The 24,083-nt window shown below is 36.5% G+C and overlaps 1 protein-coding gene across 1 annotated transcript; it reads right to left on the bottom strand.

Moving 5' to 3' along the window:
- Positions 1-534: 534 nt before the first annotated feature.
- Positions 535-8,238, bottom strand: KLF10 (KLF transcription factor 10). The gene is made up of 4 exons (XM_053715260.1): positions 8,103-8,238; positions 5,932-6,153; positions 3,738-4,650; positions 535-2,784 (listed from the first exon to the last, which is right to left on the bottom strand). Exons 1-4 carry the CDS (start codon positions 8,136-8,138, stop codon positions 2,525-2,527), a joined length of 1,431 nt encoding a protein of 476 aa, XP_053571235.1. The 5' UTR covers positions 8,139-8,238; the 3' UTR covers positions 535-2,524.
- Between the last annotated feature and the right edge of the window lie 15,845 nt (positions 8,239-24,083).

Genomic DNA, 24,083 nt, shown 5'->3' on the forward strand with positions numbered 1-24,083 from the left:
CAGGGGGCGGCATTTCACTAGAAATGCTTGTGCAATAATAAATATGCTGTCGGCATTTATCGATTTGCGGTGGACATGATCTGCTACAGCGGATCATGTCCGCCCACACAATGATAATTCGGCCCCCAAGGGGTCAATTTACCAAATGTCGGGCGGACATGATTTGCTATAGCGAACTATGTCTGCCCGACATCGCTAACTTCTTGTCAAATGCTTGTGCAATGCCGCCCCCTGCACATTCGCGGCTAATCAGCCACTAGCAGGGGGTGTCAATCATCCTGATCATATCTGATCGGGATGACTGCAGTCCGCCACAGCAGCGGTGTTAAGACAGCTGCTTCTTAACTGCCGCTTTCCAGCGACCGGGAAACTACGGGCGGATAAAGCAGCATCTGCTACTTATTAAATCCACCCCTAAGTGCTATTGTAATGTCTTTTTATCATGTATTTGTTTATTATGCAAATCTGCTGTATTTACTGGTCCTTTAATAAAACATTTTTGGAAAAAGCACACAAGAAAAAAAAAAAAAAATGTTGAATTGATACAAAAATGTTCTTTAATTTTGAACAAGTATAAAGTAAAACATAGAAATACTGTGCAAATATTGTAGTCACAAATGCCTCTATTACATTAATGTTCAACATTTACGTTTCTCAAAACTGTGCACACGTTTATTAAACCATAAATAAATGCTTAATTAAAGCTTGAAACGTGAAAATATATGTAAAATATTCCATGGTATACAACATAAAACTATTCAACCAGGGTTTAATATGTAAATTATCGTATCGAGCTGCTTAGATAAACATATTCATATCAAAGAAGTTTTGTGACCAAAGTGCAGAATATATATATAAAAAAGGTTTAATATTTATTAAATTATAGGGATTGACAATAAGCAACCGAAACCTGCAGTTTCCTTGGTCACTTTTGAAAACATCAAGTATTTACAACAGGAAAAAAAAAAAAAAGGTTTTGGTAAATGTGGGGCAAAAATCAAATGTCCAACCCTTCAACCGCCATACAAGGGGTGTTCTCATAACTATGTAAACATCTGAAAGCATGGAAATGTATACAAAACATTAAACTCAGAAAATGCATGCCGAGAGACAAACATGGCATGCATGCATCATTTTATGCACAATGCATTCTGAGAAAAAAGAATGGTGGTGAGGTGAGATTTAAAGCACAACTTATTGTTTGAAGATTTCAGGGTTGTCATTCAGTAACTTATTGACAATCTTTGCACCCACAAAAGGCAAGAATATAAAATGTAGCTCACTGCCAATTCTTTGTAATCGCTTTAATGCAACGTCATAAATTTGTTGGCTGTCCAATACCAAACTTTACTCCTTTTAAGACCTAATGTTACGAATAATGTGATGAGAGTTGATATGGAACATATTGTAAAGTACAACAAATTAGGTATGAATATTATAGTTCGGTGTTGAGCCAACTCAAACCATTTAGAGTCTTTCAGATGTAAGGCTAGTTCAAAAGATGCCAGCCAAACTAAACAAAAAAAAAAAAGTCATCAGTAGTTCTTTAGAATACTAAAACAAAACAAAAAAATATCAGGGTATTTCTCAAAAGTGCTTATCTAATTAAATCAGGTGTCTACATGGAATGGCGGTAAGATTTAAAGTGTTGGGTTTGCATGAATATAAATAACTAGATGTTATTAGAAACCCAGCTCTTGCATAAGCTAAACCTTAAATATATTAAAAAATGAATTGTCAAAGGGGGTTCCTATTTATTTATTTTTACATATATTTTTAAGTCCAGTAATTAGGCAGTACGGATGAATAAAACAATGTATATGAACAATATTAACTTCCATCTAAATATATGAAATGCCCTGAGAAAAACAAAAACACTTGAGATAAGGTTCATAATCCAAGTGATGGAAGCCCATAAAAGAAAAGCACAGCTTCTCCTTTGGATTAATGTTAATGTTTCATCTTCTATCTGTTGTACTGTGAAAAAAACAAAACCTCACTCCTCAATTACTTGCTATGTTGTAAGAAATTGTTCTATGCATCATACAATCTGCAGTAAAGCTTAGTAAGAGATAACTAAGCTTTTTTTCTCTTTTTAATACAAACATTTTTATAGGTGTACATTTTGCTTAATTGTTTTACAAAAATACAAAACAACATCACATTATTAACCCAGTCATAGAGCTAAATGTCCAAAATATAATTTGCATTGAAAACTACTTGTACTCTATATGTTATTTTGACCTGGGAGCATCGTTTACCCAGCTGTATCTCACAATGTCCATTTACTACACTTTCCTATGTCCAGTGCAAAAAAAAAATGATAGTAAGAAAAAGAACATCGCAGGGAACCAAGTGCTTGCAAACATGGCACTATATGTGACTGCTGTCATTACTTCACATATCTGTCTCCCGAGAGAACTAGAATTACAGCCACAACTAAGCTGAAATGGCTCGATCCTGAGGTTACCACCAATAGATAGGCCGAGAAAGTTTAACAACAATGTGCATGCTCTCTCTGGTTTCACTGAATTGGGGCTGTTGCCTGCGGTATTGCAATGTCACTTAATCTGCTCACTTCCATCTGCCACGTAGGAAGCTTTTTAGTTGAAAGATGACGTCTTGCGTGCTTTGTCAGGTGATCACTGCGCATAAAACGCCTATCACATTTTGGACAAGCAAATTTCTTTTCTCCAGTGTGTGTTCTTCGATGACGAGAAAGTTCATCAGATCGAGCAAATTTCCTGTCGCAGCCTTCCCAACTACAGCTGAATGGCTTTTCTCCTGTAAAATAGGAACAGATTGTTATTCGATACATTACTGCCACAAAAGGTTGTGGCCTAATAGTAGATCTGAAATTTCACAATTGAAAAGTCTTATTAAAAGGGGTATGAAATCCAAATTTTTTTTTCATGATTCAGATAAAACATGCGAGTGTAAACAACTTTCTAATTTACTTCTATTATGATTTTGTTTTCGGTTTCTTGGTATATTTTGTTGAAAAGCAGGAGATGTAAGCTGCCATATTAGTGCTCTAGTCGCATTTCTGGAACACTATATGGCAGCAGTTTTGCAAGAATGTCATCCATTTGCAAGAGTACTAGATTGCAGCACTATTTCCTGCCGTGAAGTTCTCCAGATACCTAGGTATCTCTTCAATAAATAATATCATGGGAACGAAGCAAATTTGATAACAGAAGTAAATTGGAAACTTTTTTAAAATGGTATGCTCTGTCTAAATCACACAAGAAAATGTTTGGGTTTCATATCCCTTTAACACCTTGAACGTCAGAAAGGCCTGCAACACAACTAACCTTTCAAATGGCTCATGACAACTTTCTAAATGCGGCAATGTTTCAAAAGCAAAATTTTAAACTCTGCCATTTTCATGTGAACATTTCAAAAGGATTACTTAGCCCTATATAGTTTTACAAATGTGTTTTTAGTTGATGCACCTATTTTTGTTGTAAAATTAATAAACAAAGTAGCCTTCCATCTGAACGTTCCATATACCGTAAAAAGCACATTTAGTTTCTACTGTATAGAAAAAGATTCTGATTGGGCTATAATCAGCATATTAACTAGCAGTGTACTTGACATCAGATTCTCCTGTTAGAACGATAGCAGTAGAATTGTAAATATTAACCAAAGGAAAGTTAGGGATTCCGCTAAACAGCAAGAAACTCTAACATGTATTTTGTAATATCTACAATGCATTACAATTTATTTGTTCATACCTGTGTGAGTTCTCATGTGAGCTTTTAAGTGGGAACTCTTGAAGTAGGTTTTTCCACATCCCGTGTGACTGCATACGTGACTTCTGATTCGTGAATTGTCTACATGTGAGGAAACCTTTGTCTCATAAGGTACAATGCCAGGTGCAGGGGCAATAGGTGACAATCTGGTGCCATTGGTGAGAATAGTCTTTGAACTCTGTACAATTGGCTGCTGCATTACAAACATAACTGCTGTCTTCTGGACTGGTGCACCCATGTAAAATAAAGGTTGCATTACTGCAGGAGGGTGTGTAGGGGTAGAATTTGCAATAACTGTGGTCATTACAGAGTTATTTGAAGAAATGGGCACCATCTGGCAAAAGACTGGCATCTGTGAGACTTTATTGGGAGGTAAAGGTGTCGATACTTGCAGTGAAGGATGTTGTGTTTGCACAGAAATTATACCAGCATCTGCTGGAGATCTCTTGCTATTACTAAAGGTAGATAGCATGTTACTACTTTCATTTTGCATTTGTGGGAATATAGGGGTTGCCACTGTCTCAGTTTTTATTTGTTCAGTATTGGCCATTTTAAAATCTTTTGCTGCATCAGCCGGTGTCTGCACAATTGCACTTGGCAAAATGTTCTTCCACGGCTCCACTTTCTGATAAATGTTTTTGTTCATAAGTTTGTCACTGCAAGTTTTTGGCACAACAGCATGTCGAGTATACTTTAGTGCGTCAGCTGTATGGCGGATCACACTTGTCACCTGTGCTTTCATCTGTATTTCTTGTGTAGGCTGAGCCACAGTTTCTACAAAAGTATGTGCATCATGTATATGAGCCATACTACTGAAATGCCTGGACTTCTCATTTATTGGTGCTGGAGAATGAGACAACTCAAATTCCGAAGGGCTGTATGGAGGCGTTAAACACTGCAAAATGAGAAGACAAATACAGTTTAATATACAGTAAAATACAGTAATATATATATATATATATATACACATTGGAGCCCTTTGCTGTCAAGTAAATTAAACCATGAAAGATCATGTTTATGCAATATACATTTTTAAAAGTGTTATACTGCGTATGCACTGTAAATATTTCACACTACAATGTTCTTCACATAAGGGAATATATTCTAAGTATGTTTGCACAACTTCTGTGTGTTAATTTTTTTCCAACTTTATCGGCTCTATTGAAGTCTATGGAGGAATGCGATTTTGCGTTCGGGACTTCTCAAACGCTATTTGTTACCACGACTTTGCGAATGTAAGATTGCAAACTTTTTACTTTCCACTAGTAATACAAGCGCAAAAGAAATAAGAATAGTTTTAGCGGTTTTAACACTCAAACGCGAGAGCAAACAACCGCTCTACATGTTTAACTCACGAAAAAGAGGTCCCAAGCTGAAAAAAAGAAATAAATAAATCACTGGAAAGCCAACCTGGAGTGCAAGTTACACAACTCGCTAATCACTGGATATGTTGTGCTTAGAATGTTTGCAAGGGGTTAAAAGGACATGAAACCTAACTTTTTTCTTCCGTGATTCAGACAGAGCAGGCAATTTTAAGCAACTTTCTTATTTACTCCTATTATCAATTTTTATTTGTTCCCTTGGTATCTTTGAAGAGCAGGAATGTAAGCATAGGAGCTGACCCATTTTTGGTTCAGCACCTGGGTAGCACTTGCTGATTGGTAGCTAAATGGCTCCTAAGCTTACATTCCTGCTTTTAAAATAAAGATACCAAGAGAATGAAGAAAATTTGATATTAGGCGTAAACTAGAAAATTGCATGCTCTATCTGAATCATGAAAGAAAAAATGTGGGTTTTATATCCCTTTAAATACTAATGCAAAATCATGCTTTAACAATTAGCACATGCAATGTTTGCATTATAATGTCCATTACACAAAAACAAAAGGCAAACTTTTATTTTGTGTCTAAAATACGGTTTTTAATATAGGTCACCATTATTTATCTTTTTTGGGTTTGGTAGTGGTTTTCTGCTCACAAACAAGCATAGAGATATGCAAGTTCCATTGTAAATGTAAACAGCTTATGCATAATCTTTAACCATGCAAAAAGAAATAAAAAATGATTAAGCACTGCCATAGTATATGTAATAAAGAAGCAAGTTTTTCACTTCTCTGTAACAACATTTTTGCTATCAGATAACATCTTTTTGGCAAGATAAAAATGAGTACACTTACAAACGCAGAGATGGAATTGAACTCTGAAGTATTTGACATGTTGTCCTCATATTCTGACATGTCAGAAGCTGGTGTGATAGGCCGTAGCTCAGATGTTTTTTTAGGGGCTGATTTCCAACTGTAACTCATTGACATAAGAGCTTCCACTGCTTCAAAGTCCCCCTTTTCAGCAGCTCCGTGCCATGCAGATTCAATGCCTTGTTGCTTTTCTGTTATTTCCATCTTAAAAAGAAAAAATATATAACTTTATAGAATGCAAGATTTAATTGAAAATTTAAAAATGGTGATTTATGTATAGTTCAGGCATTATAGGATCTTTTTACAGTATTTATCTCTACCACCTCTACTGGAAATGTTTGCCACAAATCAACTACGCTTTCAGTTAAGTGCTTACACATTTTACTCCTAAACCTGTAAGTCTGTAGCTAGAGATCAGGCCCTCACATTGGGGTTTTATTTTGTTTGTTTATTAAATACCTTAACATACCTGAAGGTTTATATTTTTTCCCCCAGGGGTCAAACACATTTGAACTACTGAGTAGGACATGGCTTTTGATTGAAGGCTACATGAGTATGTCACTCATAATTAGCTCATTACCCTTGTCATGTACAAGAGGTGCAATGTGTTGCAGCTCATATTAGTATTCATTTCCAAGTCATGCTGCTTTTTCACTGCTGTCAAGTGTCACTGTGGATTTTTGAATCATACAGTTTTCACTTTGAGGTATTAAAGCCCAAAACAACAACACACAACTGGTCAGTACTGCAACCTAAATCATTTCATTATACTACTGTGTGTTTATAATGATATCATGAAGGGTGAAAAACTCTTTATGTGCCAACCTATACATAATGGTATGGGCTTATATTTGCATAAAGAAGGCTAACCCCAGTTCCATACTTATTAAAGATAAGTAATACAATTTAGCAGAAAAAAAAATGTGTGAACACTAAAACGTTATTTAATCTATAAGGGAAAAAGTAATTTGACGTGTTCTTAAAGCCATTCAAATATATCAGAGGGTTTTATCTCTAGATTAATTTAGGATAAGCGCTTATAGCTACATATAACTTTTTAATACCATTAATGTTCTCCTTTATAACACAGTTTCATGGGTCAACTAATGCCCGGGCATGTCCCCTTTGCCCATGTAGGTGTGAGGTACGTGCAAATGACAAAAGCCGCTGTGTTGGACAACCTTCTAACATTCCAACCAGTACCCGCCCCAGTTACACAAACACAAAACTACGTCTCGTAACCAATCAGCATTGCCGAATCAGCTTACTGGATAACAAAATATATCGTCCAGCTCAATGATTGGACAATGCTACCCAGGGCGGGCACGTGAATGGAGCGTGATCAGCGGCTGCCCTTCAGCCCTCAGGAAGCGTGAACTCAGGGAACCACCAGCACCAGCTACCTTTCACCTACTTTCTGCAACTGGGCGGTGCTTTCTTTGCTTATGTACAAAAAATAGAGGATGCTACGCGCGCTCATCCCGTGAACGCGCACTGCACTTATATGGAATGGAGTAAATGTATGCCTAAATATATACACATACATAGATAACTGTCACAAAGGGAAAACACACACTTGTCTTGTGATGCTGGTACACAAGTGTTATTGTATTATACATCATTTTACAGTCTGTGACATAACTATCAGTGGTTTGGGGTTATTGAGAATGCTGTAAGCCAGGGTAGTTTAACAGTGGCGTAAGCTTTCCATATAGACACATAACAAATTGCTAATGGTATATAGAGGTTTAACCCAATTTTATTTATTTATAGTGAGACACAATGTGAACATGTAGTTTACATTAATGTAACATCATTGTCATCTCATTGTAGAGTTCTCTGAGTGTTGCAAGCAGATAAGCAGTTAATGAAAGTAGATAAGGGTTGTGTCAAAGCAAAAACAAATGGTAAGAAAACATATAACAGAAATTTGACTGCAATAGCCCCTGCTCTCAGCTGACAATGACAGGCTAGAATACTTATCTGAATTCACAATATTGCTACATTTTTTACAAATGGCTTTATTTGCCCAAATATGATCCAATCATCTTTAACATCCAATGAATTATTTCCCCTAGCACTCTCAATACTACAAACACAGCTTTAGTATACTAAATGAATGCAGGCAAGCTATACAGTGCCTAGACACTTACCCTTGTGTTACAGTGGGGAGAGTCCATGTCCAGCATAGCTGTATAGAAGTGATGCACAGTGTCTGTCAGCTACACTCTGTACTAGGCGATTGCTACTTGTTTTATCACTCGTTGCCTCTTACTCTCAGCTGCTCCATTCAGATGCTACAAGACTCACAGCCTAGCCGTGGGCGGGGACCTGCAAGGTCCAATCAGTGCTAAAGGTGTGCGAAGGAAGGACCAATCAGGGCCCTAGCGGCGCGTGATCAGCTGCTGCTAAGCGGCGTGCACAAACTGCAGCCTCTGCGTGGTACACAAAACCCCGGTGCTGTATGGGGATAGGGAGAAATGCTGAGATAATGCGGAGCGGGAAGTCCCGGAGTGATGCAGCAGCCCCGGAATCCTAACAGGAGGCACAGAGTTGGTGTATGATTCACTCTCACCGTCTAAATTGCCACCTCCCTCCCCCTTACTTACGAAACCTCACTAAACAAAGAGTAAATTTAATACATAAAGTCAAGGGGAGACAGAAGAAAAAACAAACAATGAACAACGCAATGATGAATACATCTGTAATGCTCTCGATCAGGGCACACAATATATACATACAGTCCATGTATACTATGCATAGGAACACTGTACCCATAGATCATTTATATAATTTCATGTTTTACACAGCTCTGAAAAATACACATTATACATGCTCTATCTATCTATCTATCTATCTATCTATCTATCTATCTATCTATCTATCTATCTATCTAATTACCAAAAATAGTATTTTCAAACCTGAACATATATAGATTAGACTGTGAGCTCTCCGGGGCAGGGCCCTCTTCATCCTGTGCTAGATTTGTTTAGTCTTGTTATGTTTTGTATTGTATCACAGATCTTTGTCATTGTATACCCCCATCATTGTACCCAGCGCTACGGAATTTGGCGGCGCTGTACAAATAAATGATAATAATAATAATTAGTAGACACATATGTGAAAAATGCCCCGCTCCCCCTTACAAAAAATGGTTTCAGTTCTATTTCTGAATGGAAACTGTGCCCCCATGCATTTTTGTTTTGTTTTAAAAGGTAAAGGAAATGCAGTATTGATGCAGTATGGATGCTGGGAGGAGTAAAATTTAAGTAAAAATTAATATATTTCTTTTTTAATTTAATTTTTCTGATTTGTTTCATAAAATATACGACAAAATGTTGTCTTATTTAAACTAAGTGATGGTACATCCGAGCGTTTAAAAAATGCTAGGATTTACCATCACTAAAAATAAACCTGTTAAATTTATATCTTATTAAAAAAAAAGGGGTGCTAAACTCACCCTGTCTGTGCCGCGCCAGATTGCTAAAGTCAGAGTCTTTGGCCACCCACAGTACAATGATTTTTTACCAATGAGGTAATAAAGTCCACCTCTAAACCAATAGCCATGCTAGCATACAAAACGCTGTCAGATGACAAGCACGGCTATTGGTTTAGAGGTGGAAACGTCACCTCATTGAGAGAAAAGCAATGTACTGTGGGCGGCCGTTGGCTCTGACTTTAGCAAGGTGCAGCAGCACAGACAGGGTGAGTTTAGCTCCCTGTTTAATAAGTAATCACTGAAACGCCAGTTTAGTTTTAGCGATGGTAATGGTAAATCATAATGTTTTTTTAAATCTGTTGGCGCTCTACAAATAACCGATAATAATAATAATTTTAAACGCTTGGATTTACCATCACTTTAATATACCTAGTAAAAAATGTATTTAATGCACAATCTATTTTCAAAATGTGAAAATAAAATAATTGTAAAGTACATAATTTCAAACTTTTTTGTATTGCAAAATGTGTTTTGAATCCTTGGTGAGTGGGCTGAACAGGGGCGTTCCTTGGGCATGTGTGATGTTTTCCTAAAAGGTCTTGTCATATTCTCTTAGTATGTTAACCTGGCTGCAGTTCTCTCTGATTTATTTCACTAAATGAAAGATGATGAGTTTATCTCAAAATACACAATGTACTTATTGCAGATATAGTAAAAATACATTTATGTGAAGCTAGAAACTATTTTAAGGTAAATGGTACTAAAAACAGCTTTTTTTTCTATGTGTTTCAGATAAAATGTTGCTATCTGTGCCAGGTGTGTTCTGCCACATTCACTTTCCCCTGCAAAATTTTTAATTCAAGAGTGCTTCATTACTTTCTATGGCAGGCAGCTGACCGGTTCAGCCCTCTTTTGTAAAGAACTGAGTGAAAGTTGCCTATACAATGGTTGGTATATTTCCATGTTGGAGAATTATAGAGAATTGGGCCTTTTGTGTTAAATACCCTGATGCTAGTTCTACCTGTGGTGTTACATAAAAAATTAAATGCTAATGTCAGTATTATCAGATGTATGAGGTGCCTTGAAAAATTCATGAAAAAAGGTCATATTAAAATAACAGAAACTCACTTGGAGCCCCATTCTAAAAAAAATCACCAGTCTAGACGTGTCTTTTCACTCCAACACTCGCATGGGCAACCCTCATGGAATTCTATAAAAAGGGAGCTGTCCCTGCGAGTGATGAGATACCTCCCATAGAAATGATAAGAGCTTTCTGTTACATAAAAGATTGCAATGGAGAGTAAAGTTCAGAGGTAGACACCGGCGTATCTTTAAACTTTAATATCACGCCTAATACAATTCAAATCACACTGTTTTCCATGCGCTGTATCTTAAATTTGCTGTTATTTTTGTATGCATAGGTTTTGCTTACAGAGTATTTAGGGCCACATTATGAGTGGAACGCTATTTAGTGCTTTCGGTAGAGCACTAATTGCTCTAGAAGTAAACTTTTGGCGCACAACGGGTTGCAATAGTATTAAAGTTGAAAGAAAAAGTTATCGCGCTCCCGCTAACCCAACGCGCACAAACAGCTTACATCTAGTGCTATTAGAATATTGCACACATAAGAAGGTATTCCCCGTAGAGGTCAATGGAGCAAAAAAAGTGGGAATAAAACCTAACACCCTACTCGCACGCTAACCTGAACTCATGTTCTCAAGGGTACTAACCCAACATGAAGAGATCTCAATGTTAAAGCCATTTGTCTGCCTTTTTTCTAACATCTGAGAAATCATATCTTTGAGTACAATTTTAAGCAACTTTCTCATTTACTCCTGTTATCAATTTTTCTTCGTTTTTTCAGTATGCTTTGTTAAATGAGTAGCAATGCACTACAGGTTGCTGACTGAACATATGGGTGAGCCAATGACAATCAGTATATATATCCAGCCACCAATCAGCAGCTAGAACCTAGGTTCTTTGCTGCTCATGAGCTTTCCTAGATAAACCTTTCAGCAAAGGATAACAATAGAAGGAAGCAAATTAAATAATATAAGTAAATTGGAAAGTTGTTTAAAATTGTATTCTCTATCTGAAATATGTTTTTTGGGTTTTATGTCCCTTTAAGCAGGGATTTGAGAAAAAAATTAATACAGGACCATGGAATGCCCATGTTTAGCCTTTTTGTTATGAAAGAACAATTATGCTTTGTGTTTTGTACTTATAAGTACAAGTTTCTATGTTTTTTTTTTTTGCACATCCAGTATACTTAAATTACGATTTTTGTTGTGCACTTTTGAAATCTATTCTATACACTCCTTAGCAAGACACCCTGTTTTCAGGGTAAAAAAGTGACTTTATATTATTCCACAAGGGAAATAAAAAGCTGGCAAACATTCTAAAAAAATCTCGCCAGCCCAGAGAGCTTTTTAGATTCAGGCTGTTTGGTGTCATTCACTCTATTTCAGGCATGGAGGGCTAGAATAATCACTTGTAGTTGATTAGGATATGAATGCACTTTTTTTAGCTGATATTTTTTATTTAATTTTACCAAGGTTACTTTTAGAATTGTACACAAATTTGGAATCAACATCAATTTGCATATTACGTCTTCCACAACATGGCCTAGAGTGGAGAACTATTAATAGCATATTAATAGTTAGGAATAGCGCACAATCTGATACAAGTCCATGGTAAAAATGAGTTAACAGACAATGTAAGTGCGGCTGACATTTTTTAGTGCCCCCTATACTTAGTAAAGTGTTAGGGGTACAATAAAAGTAAATAAAATCACATATAATATAATAAAGTATATTATATATTTATTTGTGTATGTGTGCACATGCATATGTACACACACATATACACAAATATGTATACACACATACAAAACCACATACACACACATATAAATATATATATTCCCAATCCAACAACTGGTCATATACTGTATCCATTTAAATACAAATATTTTACAGAGAAGGACAAAACTATTTCTTCTATTTATTTTTTTTAAATCAATTTATTAATAAGTTTTCATAATACAATAAAAAAGAATAGTATCACAGGTATCAAAATAGAACATGTCTCTTATAGAAGACAATCAAGAGGTACACATTTGAAGGTAGAATACACATCTGAGGAAGTTAAAACTACATTGTATCTAGCTGGATATGTGCTGTAGGGAATAATTGCTGTCAAATGATGTCTGAGCCTGCAAAACCATTATTAAAATAGTGGTATACTGGATAGAAAAACCAAACAAAACAACGGAAGAGATCCTCGTTCTCATATTGCATTCAATATTCAATGTTTTGGACGATAAGACTAAAGCTCTTGATGATGTCCCTCTTCCAATAGCAAGCTGTGCAAATTCTGGAAGTTGTGAGTAATTTTATTTTTTGGATAATCATGAATATACACAAATTGCTTTATATTTAGTAATGTGAATTTTATTACAGTACCAGGTACTTATATTTAGTTTAAAGGAACACTAAAGTCAAAATTAAACGTTCACTATTCAGATAGAGCACACAATTTTAAAGAACTTTCTAATTTACTTCCATTACCCAAATATGCATACTCTTTATTTATACACTTTCGGAGGCACCAGCGCCACCTACTGAGCATTTGAAAGATTCACAGAATACACGTATATGCATTTTGTGGTTGGCTGATTGCTGTCACATGATGTAGTGGGAAGGAAAATAAAACTAACTTTAAAACTTGTCAGAAAAAAATCTATGCGTCAATACGCTCGCCATGCATCGCTGACGCGGATCTGAATACGATACCCTTATTTATAGAAAAAAACCTTCATAAACACGAGTTTCAAGTACGGTGCGATGAGCATCGGAATGCTGTCAACTAACAGTCATTGCGGTTATTCAGGTTTTTCCCAACTTTATTTATACCATTTCATTACTGTCCACGAACAAGCAAATTTCTCTAAAGCTAATCTTTTATTTTTCAACTGTTAATGTCCAAGAAATAGCTACATTTGTACCTTAACAAACAATATCTCATAGAAAGTCATTTTTATATTTATTTGTTATATGATACTTTCACATAAATTAATGTGTATTGGTATTTCTAGAAGTCATGATATGCTTTTATCTCATGTTTTATAAATGATTATTAATGCTAGAATTTGTACATATATCTTTGCACATACTTGTGTGTGTATATATATATATATATATATATATATATATACACAGTATATATATGTGTGTGTTTTGTTATGTCAGAAATCTTTTGCAAACATGTCCCTAAATTCCTTTTTTTGTTCTAAACAATGTTGTCTTTCATATCTCTGTGTTTATTTATACCACTATATGTATATAGTGTAAATGTATTATTATTCTGAGCAGGAATTATTGTGAATATAACATGTAATCAGAGTATCATATGTATTTATTTGCAATCAATGGATATTTTAAGAGCTGGGCCAGTTTTCTCTCTGTACCAGTGTAACCCCTCCTGATTGCAATCTAGTTTTAAAAAACACCCCTTCACAGGTGTTATAAAATGGGCTGGCATATAAGATGACATTTCTTACTGAAAAATAAATTCAAGAGAAGGAAGAAATACACTGAAAATAGCATTACAGTAAAGAGGTGATTTTAAGTTCTGCTGTATCTGAATCATGACAGTTTAATGTTAGGTAGGCTATCCCTTTGAGCTATCAGCTTAAGATTATATTGAATCAAACATCAATTCGAATTTTAAAATCATTGTCTAAAATATTACACTGTGTGTCCTAATGTCAGTATCAATGTTTATCTTTAATTCTAAGTTCACATATACATACTTTCAAAGTATAATACACAATGTAACAAATGGCACTTACAAGTTCTGATGAGTGATCAATGACACAAGTATTGAGCAATTTGATTAGTTAGTGATAGTTTAAAATGTATATTTTAATCAGATTGGCTGATGTCATAAATCATGTGATTATGCATATTCCAATCAAAAATGGTTGAAAAATTCACTAGCGTGTGGGTTGTTTAGGAGTTTGCGTCATAATTGGTTACGTAAAGTGTTGCGTCAAAATTGGTGCAAAGTGGAGAGTGTGACTTGTATTACATGGCTTAAACATAGTGCACATAGATTTTTCACAAAAAAATAAAAAGGAAGTTAGCTATATTATGCTGTGTATTTATTTAATTTGTATCTCTATATCTATTAGTGCAACAAGTTTGGGGCAAAACTTTTCAACAAATTTGTAGAAATAATATTGTCCCCTTGCTTTGTAATGAGAAACAAAGTTGTAGCATAATCCATAAGTAGTAATGTATTTTTAATTTTTATCCCTATATCTACTAGTGCACCAAATGTGGAGTAATAATATTGTTTGATTTAGAAAGGGTATACAATTTTAATAAAGTTTATAATTTACTTTTATTATGTAATATGCTTTATTCTCTTGCAGCATCGAACATAAGCTTTCTGTGTTTTCAGACTCCCATTGAATTCTATGGCATCCGTGACCTCAAGGGTGGCGGATTGAAAACTAGGTATGCTGCGTCGGAATACACGCAAGCGTACCTGTTTAATGTTTGATAAATTGGGAAAAGGGTCAAATAGAGTCAAATCTGAATTTGAAACATCTGTAATGACGCAAGCATCGTTCTGCATCGGATTGAGATCGCGGGATCGTATATTACGTCACAAATTTCAACATTTGCCGATCTTGATGATTTGATAACAACGGCAAATCAATTTGGATTTTTATGTCCCTTTTAAAAGTAGCAAGTAATAAAATAAACCTTTAGCCAAAGCAGATATATATATATATATATATATATATATATATATTTATGTGTGTGTGTGTGAGAGAAGACACATAAGGACTGATTTTCTATAGCTCTGGTCTGGCAAAATTATTATAGACGTGTCTCAAAAAATTTTAGTAATGCAAATTTAAAGGGATATAAAACCCACATTTTTTTCTTTTATGATTCAGACAAAGCACATAATTAAAAAACAAAAAACAAAAAAAACTTTCCAATTTATTTCTATTTAATTTGTTTCATTTTCTTTGTCTCCCTTGTTGAAAGGTATACCCAGGTCGACTCAGAAGCTGCTGATTTCACATATATGCCTCTTGTTATTGGTTTTAGCGTACTCCCAGTAGTGCATTACTGTTCCTTCAACAAAGGATACCAATAGAATGAAGCACATTAGGAAATAAAAGTAAGTTGGAAAGTTGTATGATCTATCTGAATCATGAAAGAAAATGTTTGGGTTTTATACCCTTTTCAGTTTGAGAGATGTTTATCTAACTATGCAGGGTTATTGATGCGGAGGAAAGATACCTACATTACAATATAGTCCTCAAAAAAACCTCCATTGGTTCTGCATGCTTTCTCTCTATGCCAGCAAGTTTCTGAAGATGCCAATTAAATCACCAAGTGTGGTCAAAAACAGTCCATATGCCTCCTGTTTCTTCTTGCTGTCAATGCGAAATGTGAATAAGTCAGTGGGTCCTGATAATATTCATTCAAGGGCTTTAAAGGATTTTCGATCAGTGCTAACTGCTCCATTAACTAATCAGTTTAATCAGTCACTATTGACAGGAGTTGTTCCAGATGTTTGGTGCATAGCGAATGTAGTACCTCTTCATAAAAAGGGCAGTAGGGAAGAATCTAGTAACTACAGGCCAGTTAGTTTAACTTCAGTAGTAAGGAAATTAATAGAAAGTATCTTAAAATAAAGAATTATGATTAACTTAAAGGGACAGTAAACACCACTAAGATCTCTATTTATTCCAAAAATGCATAACCAACCAACCAACCATTATTCACATACCCCCAATAGTGAATAAGATCATCAGCCATAAATATCGGTAATGTAATCATCTAAATATAGGTCTCCAAAATGGACCCCAAACTCCTCCCCCCTGTACCTTCTACATAAACATTCAATTTTTTTTAATACCTCTGTTAGTTCACAAGGCTTTCAACTGTGTCATCACGCAGTGAAGATGGAATATTAACGCTACTCGCACGGCGATGCGCATTCGCACCGCAATGTTTCCCCAATCTTCATTACCGGATGAGCAGAGGGAACGCTTTCACCCTGTGTACTTTTCTGCAATGTCTGTAAATACAAAGCACAGAAAAGTGGTTATCTGATGGTTCCGGATTTTTTATTCCCCCTAGACGTCGCACATGCGCAAATTTGGCGCGTCACGTGTGATTCAATATGATCATGCAAGCACAACAGTCCGTGCACGGAAAGATCAACTCATTTGCGAGTCGCTTACTAGAGGGGCATATTAACGGTCTGGATGAACAGTTTGAACTCAGAATTTAACACAATACGATAGGAACTATTATATTTCAAAGATTGCAAACGTATCATCAGCTTTACAACTTTTGAATAAGGTAATTATATAAGGAGTGTTTACTGTCCCTTTAAAGACAAACAATTTAGAGGACCAAAATCAGCATGGTTTACTTCAGGGACATCATACCAGACTAATCTAATTGACTTCTTTGATTATGTAACAAACGTATTAGACCAGGGTGGAGCAGTTGATGTAACATATCTAGATTTCAGCAGAGCATTTGACACCGCCCCACACAACAAACTAATTCACAAACTGTATCTCTTTGGTTTAGAATTCTGTCTAAAGAATAGAAAACAGAGTGTCATAGTAAATGGAGTACATTCAGCAGAGGGTGCTGTTACTAGTGGTGTTCATCAGGGGTCAGTTCTGGGGCCTGTTTTGTTTAACATATTTATCATAGATATCAGCAAAGGACTACAGGGGAAAGTACGTCTGTTTGCAGATGATACAAACATTTGTATAGAGTAGATGTTCCAGGGGGTAGACAAAATGAATTGATATAGAACAATTGGAGGATTTGACAAATGACTGGGATCTAAAGTTTAACATTGTAAAGTGTAAAATTATGCATTTAGGGAAGAAAAATCCAAACGTTAATTACAGACTGAATCACACTTTATTGACTGTTACAAATAAGTAACGTGACTTGGAAATTATTATTTCAGTTGATTTAAAATGTAGTAAACAAGTTAGTATTGCAACGAGTAAGGCCAGTAGAATGTATGATGGTATTGATAGAGATATTTGCAGAAGAAATATGGCTAGATTACGAGTTTTGCGGTATGAGTGAAAAAGCAGCGTTAAGGTTCATAACGCTGCTTTTTCACTACCGCTGGTATTACGAGTCTTACAGGTTTAGGGGCACCGCACACTTTTTTGGCCGTACCGCAAATTAACTTACGCAATTTGCGTAAAGTCTTTTTTCAATGGGACTTCCATAGCGCCGGTATTACAAGCTTTTTCTGGGAGGCCAAAAAGTGAGCGGTCAGCCTATCCCGCAAGATTCGTAATGCAATCTAAAGTCAGTAGTTATGAGTTTTACGCTACAAAGCTTGTAGCATAAAAATCATAACTAAAGTGCTAAGAAGTACACTAACACCTATAAACTACCTATTAACCTAAACCGAGGCCCTCCCGCATCGCCAACACTAAAATAAAATTATTAACACCTAATCTGCCGCTCCGGACATTGCCGCCACTAGAATAAACGTATTAACCCCTAAACCACCACACTTCCGCCTTGCAAACACTAGTTAAATATTATTAACCCCTAATATGCCGCCCCTAACATCGCCGCCACCTACCTACATTAACCCCTAATCTGCTGCCCCAGCGTCGCCGCCACTATAAAAAATTTATTAACCCCTAAACCTAAGTCTAACCCTAACACCCCCTAACTTAAATATAATTAAAATAAATCTAAATAAAAATTCCTATCATTACCTAAATAATTCCTATTTAAAACTAAATACTTACCTGTAAAATAAACCCCAAGCTAGCTACAATATAACTAATAGTTAAATTGTAGCTAGCATAGGGTTTATTTTTATTTTACAGGCAAGTTTGTATTTATTTTAACTAGGTAGAATAGTTACTAAATAGTTATTAACTATTTACTAACTACGGGCGCGATCACATATACGGCGCAGGTTTCGGCGCAAGCGTGGGAACCTGCGCCACCCATAATTTCACCTCGCACATCGGGGTATTACATATACCCCGCCGGCAGTTCATAAAGTGGCGTAAGTCGAGAAATGAGCGTAAATTGTCCAGATGTCCAGAAATGAGCGTAAATACAATTTTCTGGAGTCGCCAGTGACTTACGCCACTTTAGAAACTGCCGGCGCCTAAGAAAAGTAAAGGAAATATCAATATGCCTCCCAAAAATAAGCCCGACACGTAAAACCCCTATATCCACAATCCCGCCTCTCACTACTAATAATAAATGTATTAACCCCTAGACCGACGACCCCCCACAACACAATAAGCCTAATTAAACTATTAACCCCTATATCCTCCATCAAACCCACACTGCAAGTAATAACTAAATTATTAACCCCTAAACCACCATAGCCCACAACGCAATTAACCTATTCAAGTATTAACTCCTAAACCGCCATAGCCCACATAGCCTATTAAATGTATTAACCCCTAATCTGCCGCCGCCACTATAATAAAGTTATTAACCCCTAAACCTAAGTCTAACCCTAACACCCCCCTAACTTAAATATTATTTAAATAAATCTAAATAATATTACTATCATTACCTAAATAATTCCTATTTAAAACTAAATACTTACCTGTAAAATAAACCCCAAGCTAGCTACAATATAACTAATAGTTACATTGTAGCTAGCTTATGGTTTATTTTTATTTTACAGGCAACTTTGTATTTATTTTAACTAGGTATGTCCTGATACAATCATGTGGAGTAGTTGATACCTGGATTGGCTACCCCGCAAAGGTGGTACTGTGTTCTCAGCCTGGAAAAGGTTAATGTGAATTGCATTTTCCTGTGTGTGAAAACTGCTTTCAGAAAAGCTGTAAGCTGAACCCCCCCCTACTTAGTAGTGTAACTGTGTGTAGGAATGCAGAACGCTCCTCCCCTTGGAGACTGATAGTGGGAGCTAAGACTTCTTTGCATTGGCTGGACTCGTAAATTATAACCCAGGCATTGTCTTTGACAAGACAAAGAAAATTTGGTTTAAATATGGAACAGAAAGACTTGGTGGGCAGAAATGCCCTTGGGACCAAACCACTAAACATCTGGAATGGCAGCTCTCCACATATCTAAAGGAACTTGGTAATAAGTTAGAGATTGTGTGTAATTCTTTTCATGTCCCATTTTCTTTTTAAAGAACTGTAGCTTTGCATTTGTATGTTATTTTGAATGTCTTTATAATTTTGCACTGTGTAACCTGTATTGATATTTTTGTTATTAAACACATAGAAAATCTCATTCTGTCTTTTGGGCTCTAATATCCAAATTCACACTCCTGTTGAGACAAGGTTAAATGCACGTTACCTAGTTTTTAAATAGTGTGAGTTTTTAGGGGTTCCCCAAAACTCCCCTTTAATTTAAAAGTTTTGGTGGTGGCAGCAGGGAAATTGTTAATTAGAGCAGTGTGGACAAGATTTGGGGGCTAATGAGGTGTTCCTTTTAAGGTCCTTTTGCAGAGTTGCAAGGTTAAGGGAACCAGAGCTTTGTGCCATTAGCCCCTTCATGCCCACACCCCTCTATTGTGACGCTGAAAAAGGTTTGTTTCGTCTCAAGGTACAATAGCTATTAAATAGTTAACTATTTAATAGCTACCTAGTTAAAATAAATACAAATTTACCTGTAAAATAAATCCTAACCTAAGTTACAATTACACCTAATACTACACTATCATTAAATTAATTAACTACAATTACCTAAAATTAAATATAATTAAATAAAATAAACTATAGTACAAAAAAAACACTAAATTACAGAAAATAAAATTTTTTTACAAGAAGTTTAAACTAATTACACCTAATCTAAACCCACTAATAAAATTAAAAAAGCCCCCCAAAATAATAAAATTCCCTACCCTATACTAAATTACAAATAGCCCTTAAAAGGGCTTTTTGCTGGGCATTGCCCCAAAGTAATCAGCTCTTTTACCTGTAAAAAAGAAATACAACCCCCCCAACATTAAAACCCACCACCCAATCCCCCCTTAAAAAAACCTAACACTAACCCCTTGAAGATCACCCTACCTTAAGCCGTCTTCACCCAGCCGGGCAGAAGTCTTCATCCGATCCGGGCAGAAGAGGTCCTCCAACCGGGCAGAAGTCTTCATCCAAGCAGCATCTTCTATCTTCTTCCATCCGACGAGGAGCAGCTCCATCTTGAAGACATCCGACACGGAGCATCCATCCAGACCGACGACTACCAGACGAATGAAGGTTCCTTTAAATGACGTCATCCAAGATGGCGTCCCTTGAATTCTGATTGGCTGATAGGATTTTATCAGCCAATCGGAATTAAGGTAGGAAAAATCCTATTGGCTGATGCAATCAGCCAATCGGATTGAAGTTCAATCCGATTGGCTGATCCAATCAGCCAATAGGATTGACCTCACATTCTATTGGCTGTTCCAATCAGCCAATAGAATGCGAGCTCAATCCTATTGGCTGATTGCGGGCTATGGCGGTTTAGGGGTTAATACACTTTATTAGTTATTGCGGTGGGGGATTGCGGTTGACAGGTAGATAGACATTGCGCATGCGTTAGGTGTTAGTTTATTTTTGCAGGCATTTTCGGGAGTTACGGTGCTCCCATACTCAGCACAAGGCCTGCTACGGCTGCCTTGTATGGCGAGGTGAAAATGGAGATTTCTCCATTTTCGCCACATAAGGCCTTACGCTGGATATTGGATACCGATTTACGACGCGGTCCCATGTTAGCCTATGGGAGTAAAAATTGCGAGCGATGGGTGAAATATACGGGCGTAACTTGTATGCTACGCTGTATATGTAATACCAATATCGCGTAAAATCTGGCGTCGCCGGCTTTTGCGGGCGACGCTCTATATGTAATGGAGGCCTATCTAGTTAAAATAAATACAAATTTACCTGTAAAATAAAACCTAACCTTACACTACAATTAAATAAATTACATTTATTAAATACAATTACCTAAATTAAAAGAAAAAACCCCCACTAAATTACACAAAATAAAAAAGAAATTATCAGATATTTAAACTAATTACACCTAATCTAATAGCCCTATCAAAATAAAAAAGCCCCCCCCAAATAAAAAAAAACCCCTAAAAAAAAACTAAACTACCAATAGCCCTTAAAGGGGCCTTTTGCGGGGCATTGCCCCAAATAAATTAGCTCTTTTACCTGAAAAAAAAATACAAACAACCCCCCAACAGTAGAACCCACCACCCACACAACCAACCCCACAAATAAAATCCTTACTACAAAAACCTGAGCTCTCCGTTGCCCTGAAAAGGGCATTTGTATGGGCATTGCCCTTGAAAGGGTATTTAGCTCTTTTTCAGCACAAAAGCCCTAATCTAAAAATAAAACCCACCCAAAAAACCTAACACTAACCCCTGAAGATCCACTTACAGTTTTGAAGACCGGATATCCATCCTCAACGAAGCCGGGAGAAGTCTTCATCCAAGCCGGCAGAAGTGGTCCTCCAGACGGGCAAAAGTCTTCATCCAGACGGCATCTTCTATCTTCATCCATCCGGCGCGGAGCGGCTCCATCTTCAAGACATCCGGCGCGGAGCATCCTCTTCTTCTGACATCTAACGACGAATGAAGGTTCCTTTAAATGACGTCATCCAAGATGGCGTCCCTTGAATTCCGATTGGCTGATAGAATTCTATCAGCCAATCGGAATTAAAGGTGAAAAAATCCTATTGGCTGATGCAATTCAGCTCGCATTCTATTGACTGATTGCATCAGCCAATAGGATTTTTTCACCATTAATTCCGATTGGCTGATAGAATTCTATCAGCCAATCGGAATTCAAGGGACGCCATCTTGGTTGACGTCATTTAAAGGAACCTTCATTCGTTGTTAGTCGTCGGACGAAGAGGATGCTCCGCGCCGGATGTCTTGAAGATGGAGTTGCTCCACGCCGGATGGATGAAGATAGAAGATGCCGTCTGGATGAGGAGTTCTGCCCATCTGGAGGACCACTTCTGCCGGCTTGGATGAAGATTTCTCCTGGCTTTGTTGAGTTCTTCTTGCCGCTGGAATGAAGACTTCTCCCAGCTTCGTTGAGGATGGATGTCCGGTCTTCAAAACTGGATCTTCGAGGGTTAGTGTTAGGTTTTTTTTAAGGTTTTTTTGGGTGGGTTTTATGTTTAGATTAGGGCTTTTGGGCTGAAAAAGAGCAAAATGCCCTTTTAAGGGCAATGCCCATACAAATGCCCTTTTCAGGGCAATGGGGAGCTTAGGTTTTTTTTTTTGTTAGGATTTTATTTGGGGGGTTGGTTGTGTGGGTGGTGGGTTTTACTGTTGGGGGGTTGTTTGTATTTTTTTTTTACAGGTAAGAGAGCTGATTTCTTTGGGGCTTAGTTTAGGCTATGATTTATTTTTTTGGGGGGGCTTTTTTTATTTTGATAGGTCTATTAGATTAGGTGTAATTAGTTTAAATATCTGATAATTTCTTTTTTTATTTTGTGTAATTTAGTGTTGTTTTTTTGTAATTTAGGTAATTGTATTTAATTAATTTATTTAATTGTAGTGTAATGTTAGGTGTTAGTGTAAGACAGGCTAGGTTTTATTTTACAGGTAAATTTGTATTTATTTTAACTAGGTAGTTAGTAAATAGTTAATAACTATTTAGTAACTATTCTACCTAGTTAAAATAAATACAAACTTGCCTGTAAAATAAAAATAAACCCTAAGCTAGCTACAATTTAACTATTAGTTATATTGTAGCTAGTTTAGGGTTTATTTTACAGGTATTTAGTTTTAAATAGGAATTATTTAGTTATTAATAGTAGGTTTTATTTAAATTTATTTTAATTATAATAAAGTTAGGGGGTGTTAGGGTTAGACTTAGGTTTAGGGGTTAATAAATTTAGCATAGTGGCGGCAACATTGGGGGCGGCAGATTAGGGGTTAATAAATGTAGGTAGGTGGCAGCGATGTTAGGGGCGGCAGATTAGGGGTTAATAATATTTAACTAGTGTTTGTGAGGCAGGAGTGCAGCGGTTTAGGGGTTAATATGTTTATTATAGTGGCAGCGATGTCCGGAGCGGCAGATTAGGGTTTAATAAGTATAATGTAGGTGTTGGGGGCGGCATATTAGGGGTTAATAAGTGTAAGATTAGGGGTGTTTAGACTTGGGGTTCATGTTAGGGTGTTAGGTGTAAACATAAAATTTGTTTCCCCATAGGAATCAATGGGGCTGCGTTACGCTGCTTTTTTGCAGGTGTTAGACTTTTTTTCAGCCGGCTCTCCCCATTGATGTCTATGGGGAAATCGTGCATGAGTACGTAAAACCGGCTCACCACTGCTTTCAGCAGCGCTGGTATTGGAGTGTGGTATGAAGCTCAATTTTGATCTACGCTTATTTCTTGCCTGTTAACGCTGGGTTTATGAAAACCTGTAATACCAGCGCTGTAGGAAAGTGAGTGGTGACAATTACGTAAGTTATTATCGCACCCCTCATACCGCAAAACTCGTAATCTAGCCGATAGTAAGGTTCTTATGTTGCTTTACAGATCCTTAGTTAGGCCGCATCTTGAGTATTGTGTGCAGTTCTGGAGGCCATATTTCCAGAAGGATATAAAGAAACTTGAATCTGTGCAAAGGAGGGCTACCAAAATGGTACATGGTC

The sequence above is a fragment of the Bombina bombina genome, chromosome 5 (assembly GCF_027579735.1).
Source record: "Bombina bombina isolate aBomBom1 chromosome 5, aBomBom1.pri, whole genome shotgun sequence".
NCBI lineage: Eukaryota > Metazoa > Chordata > Amphibia > Anura > Bombinatoridae > Bombina > Bombina bombina.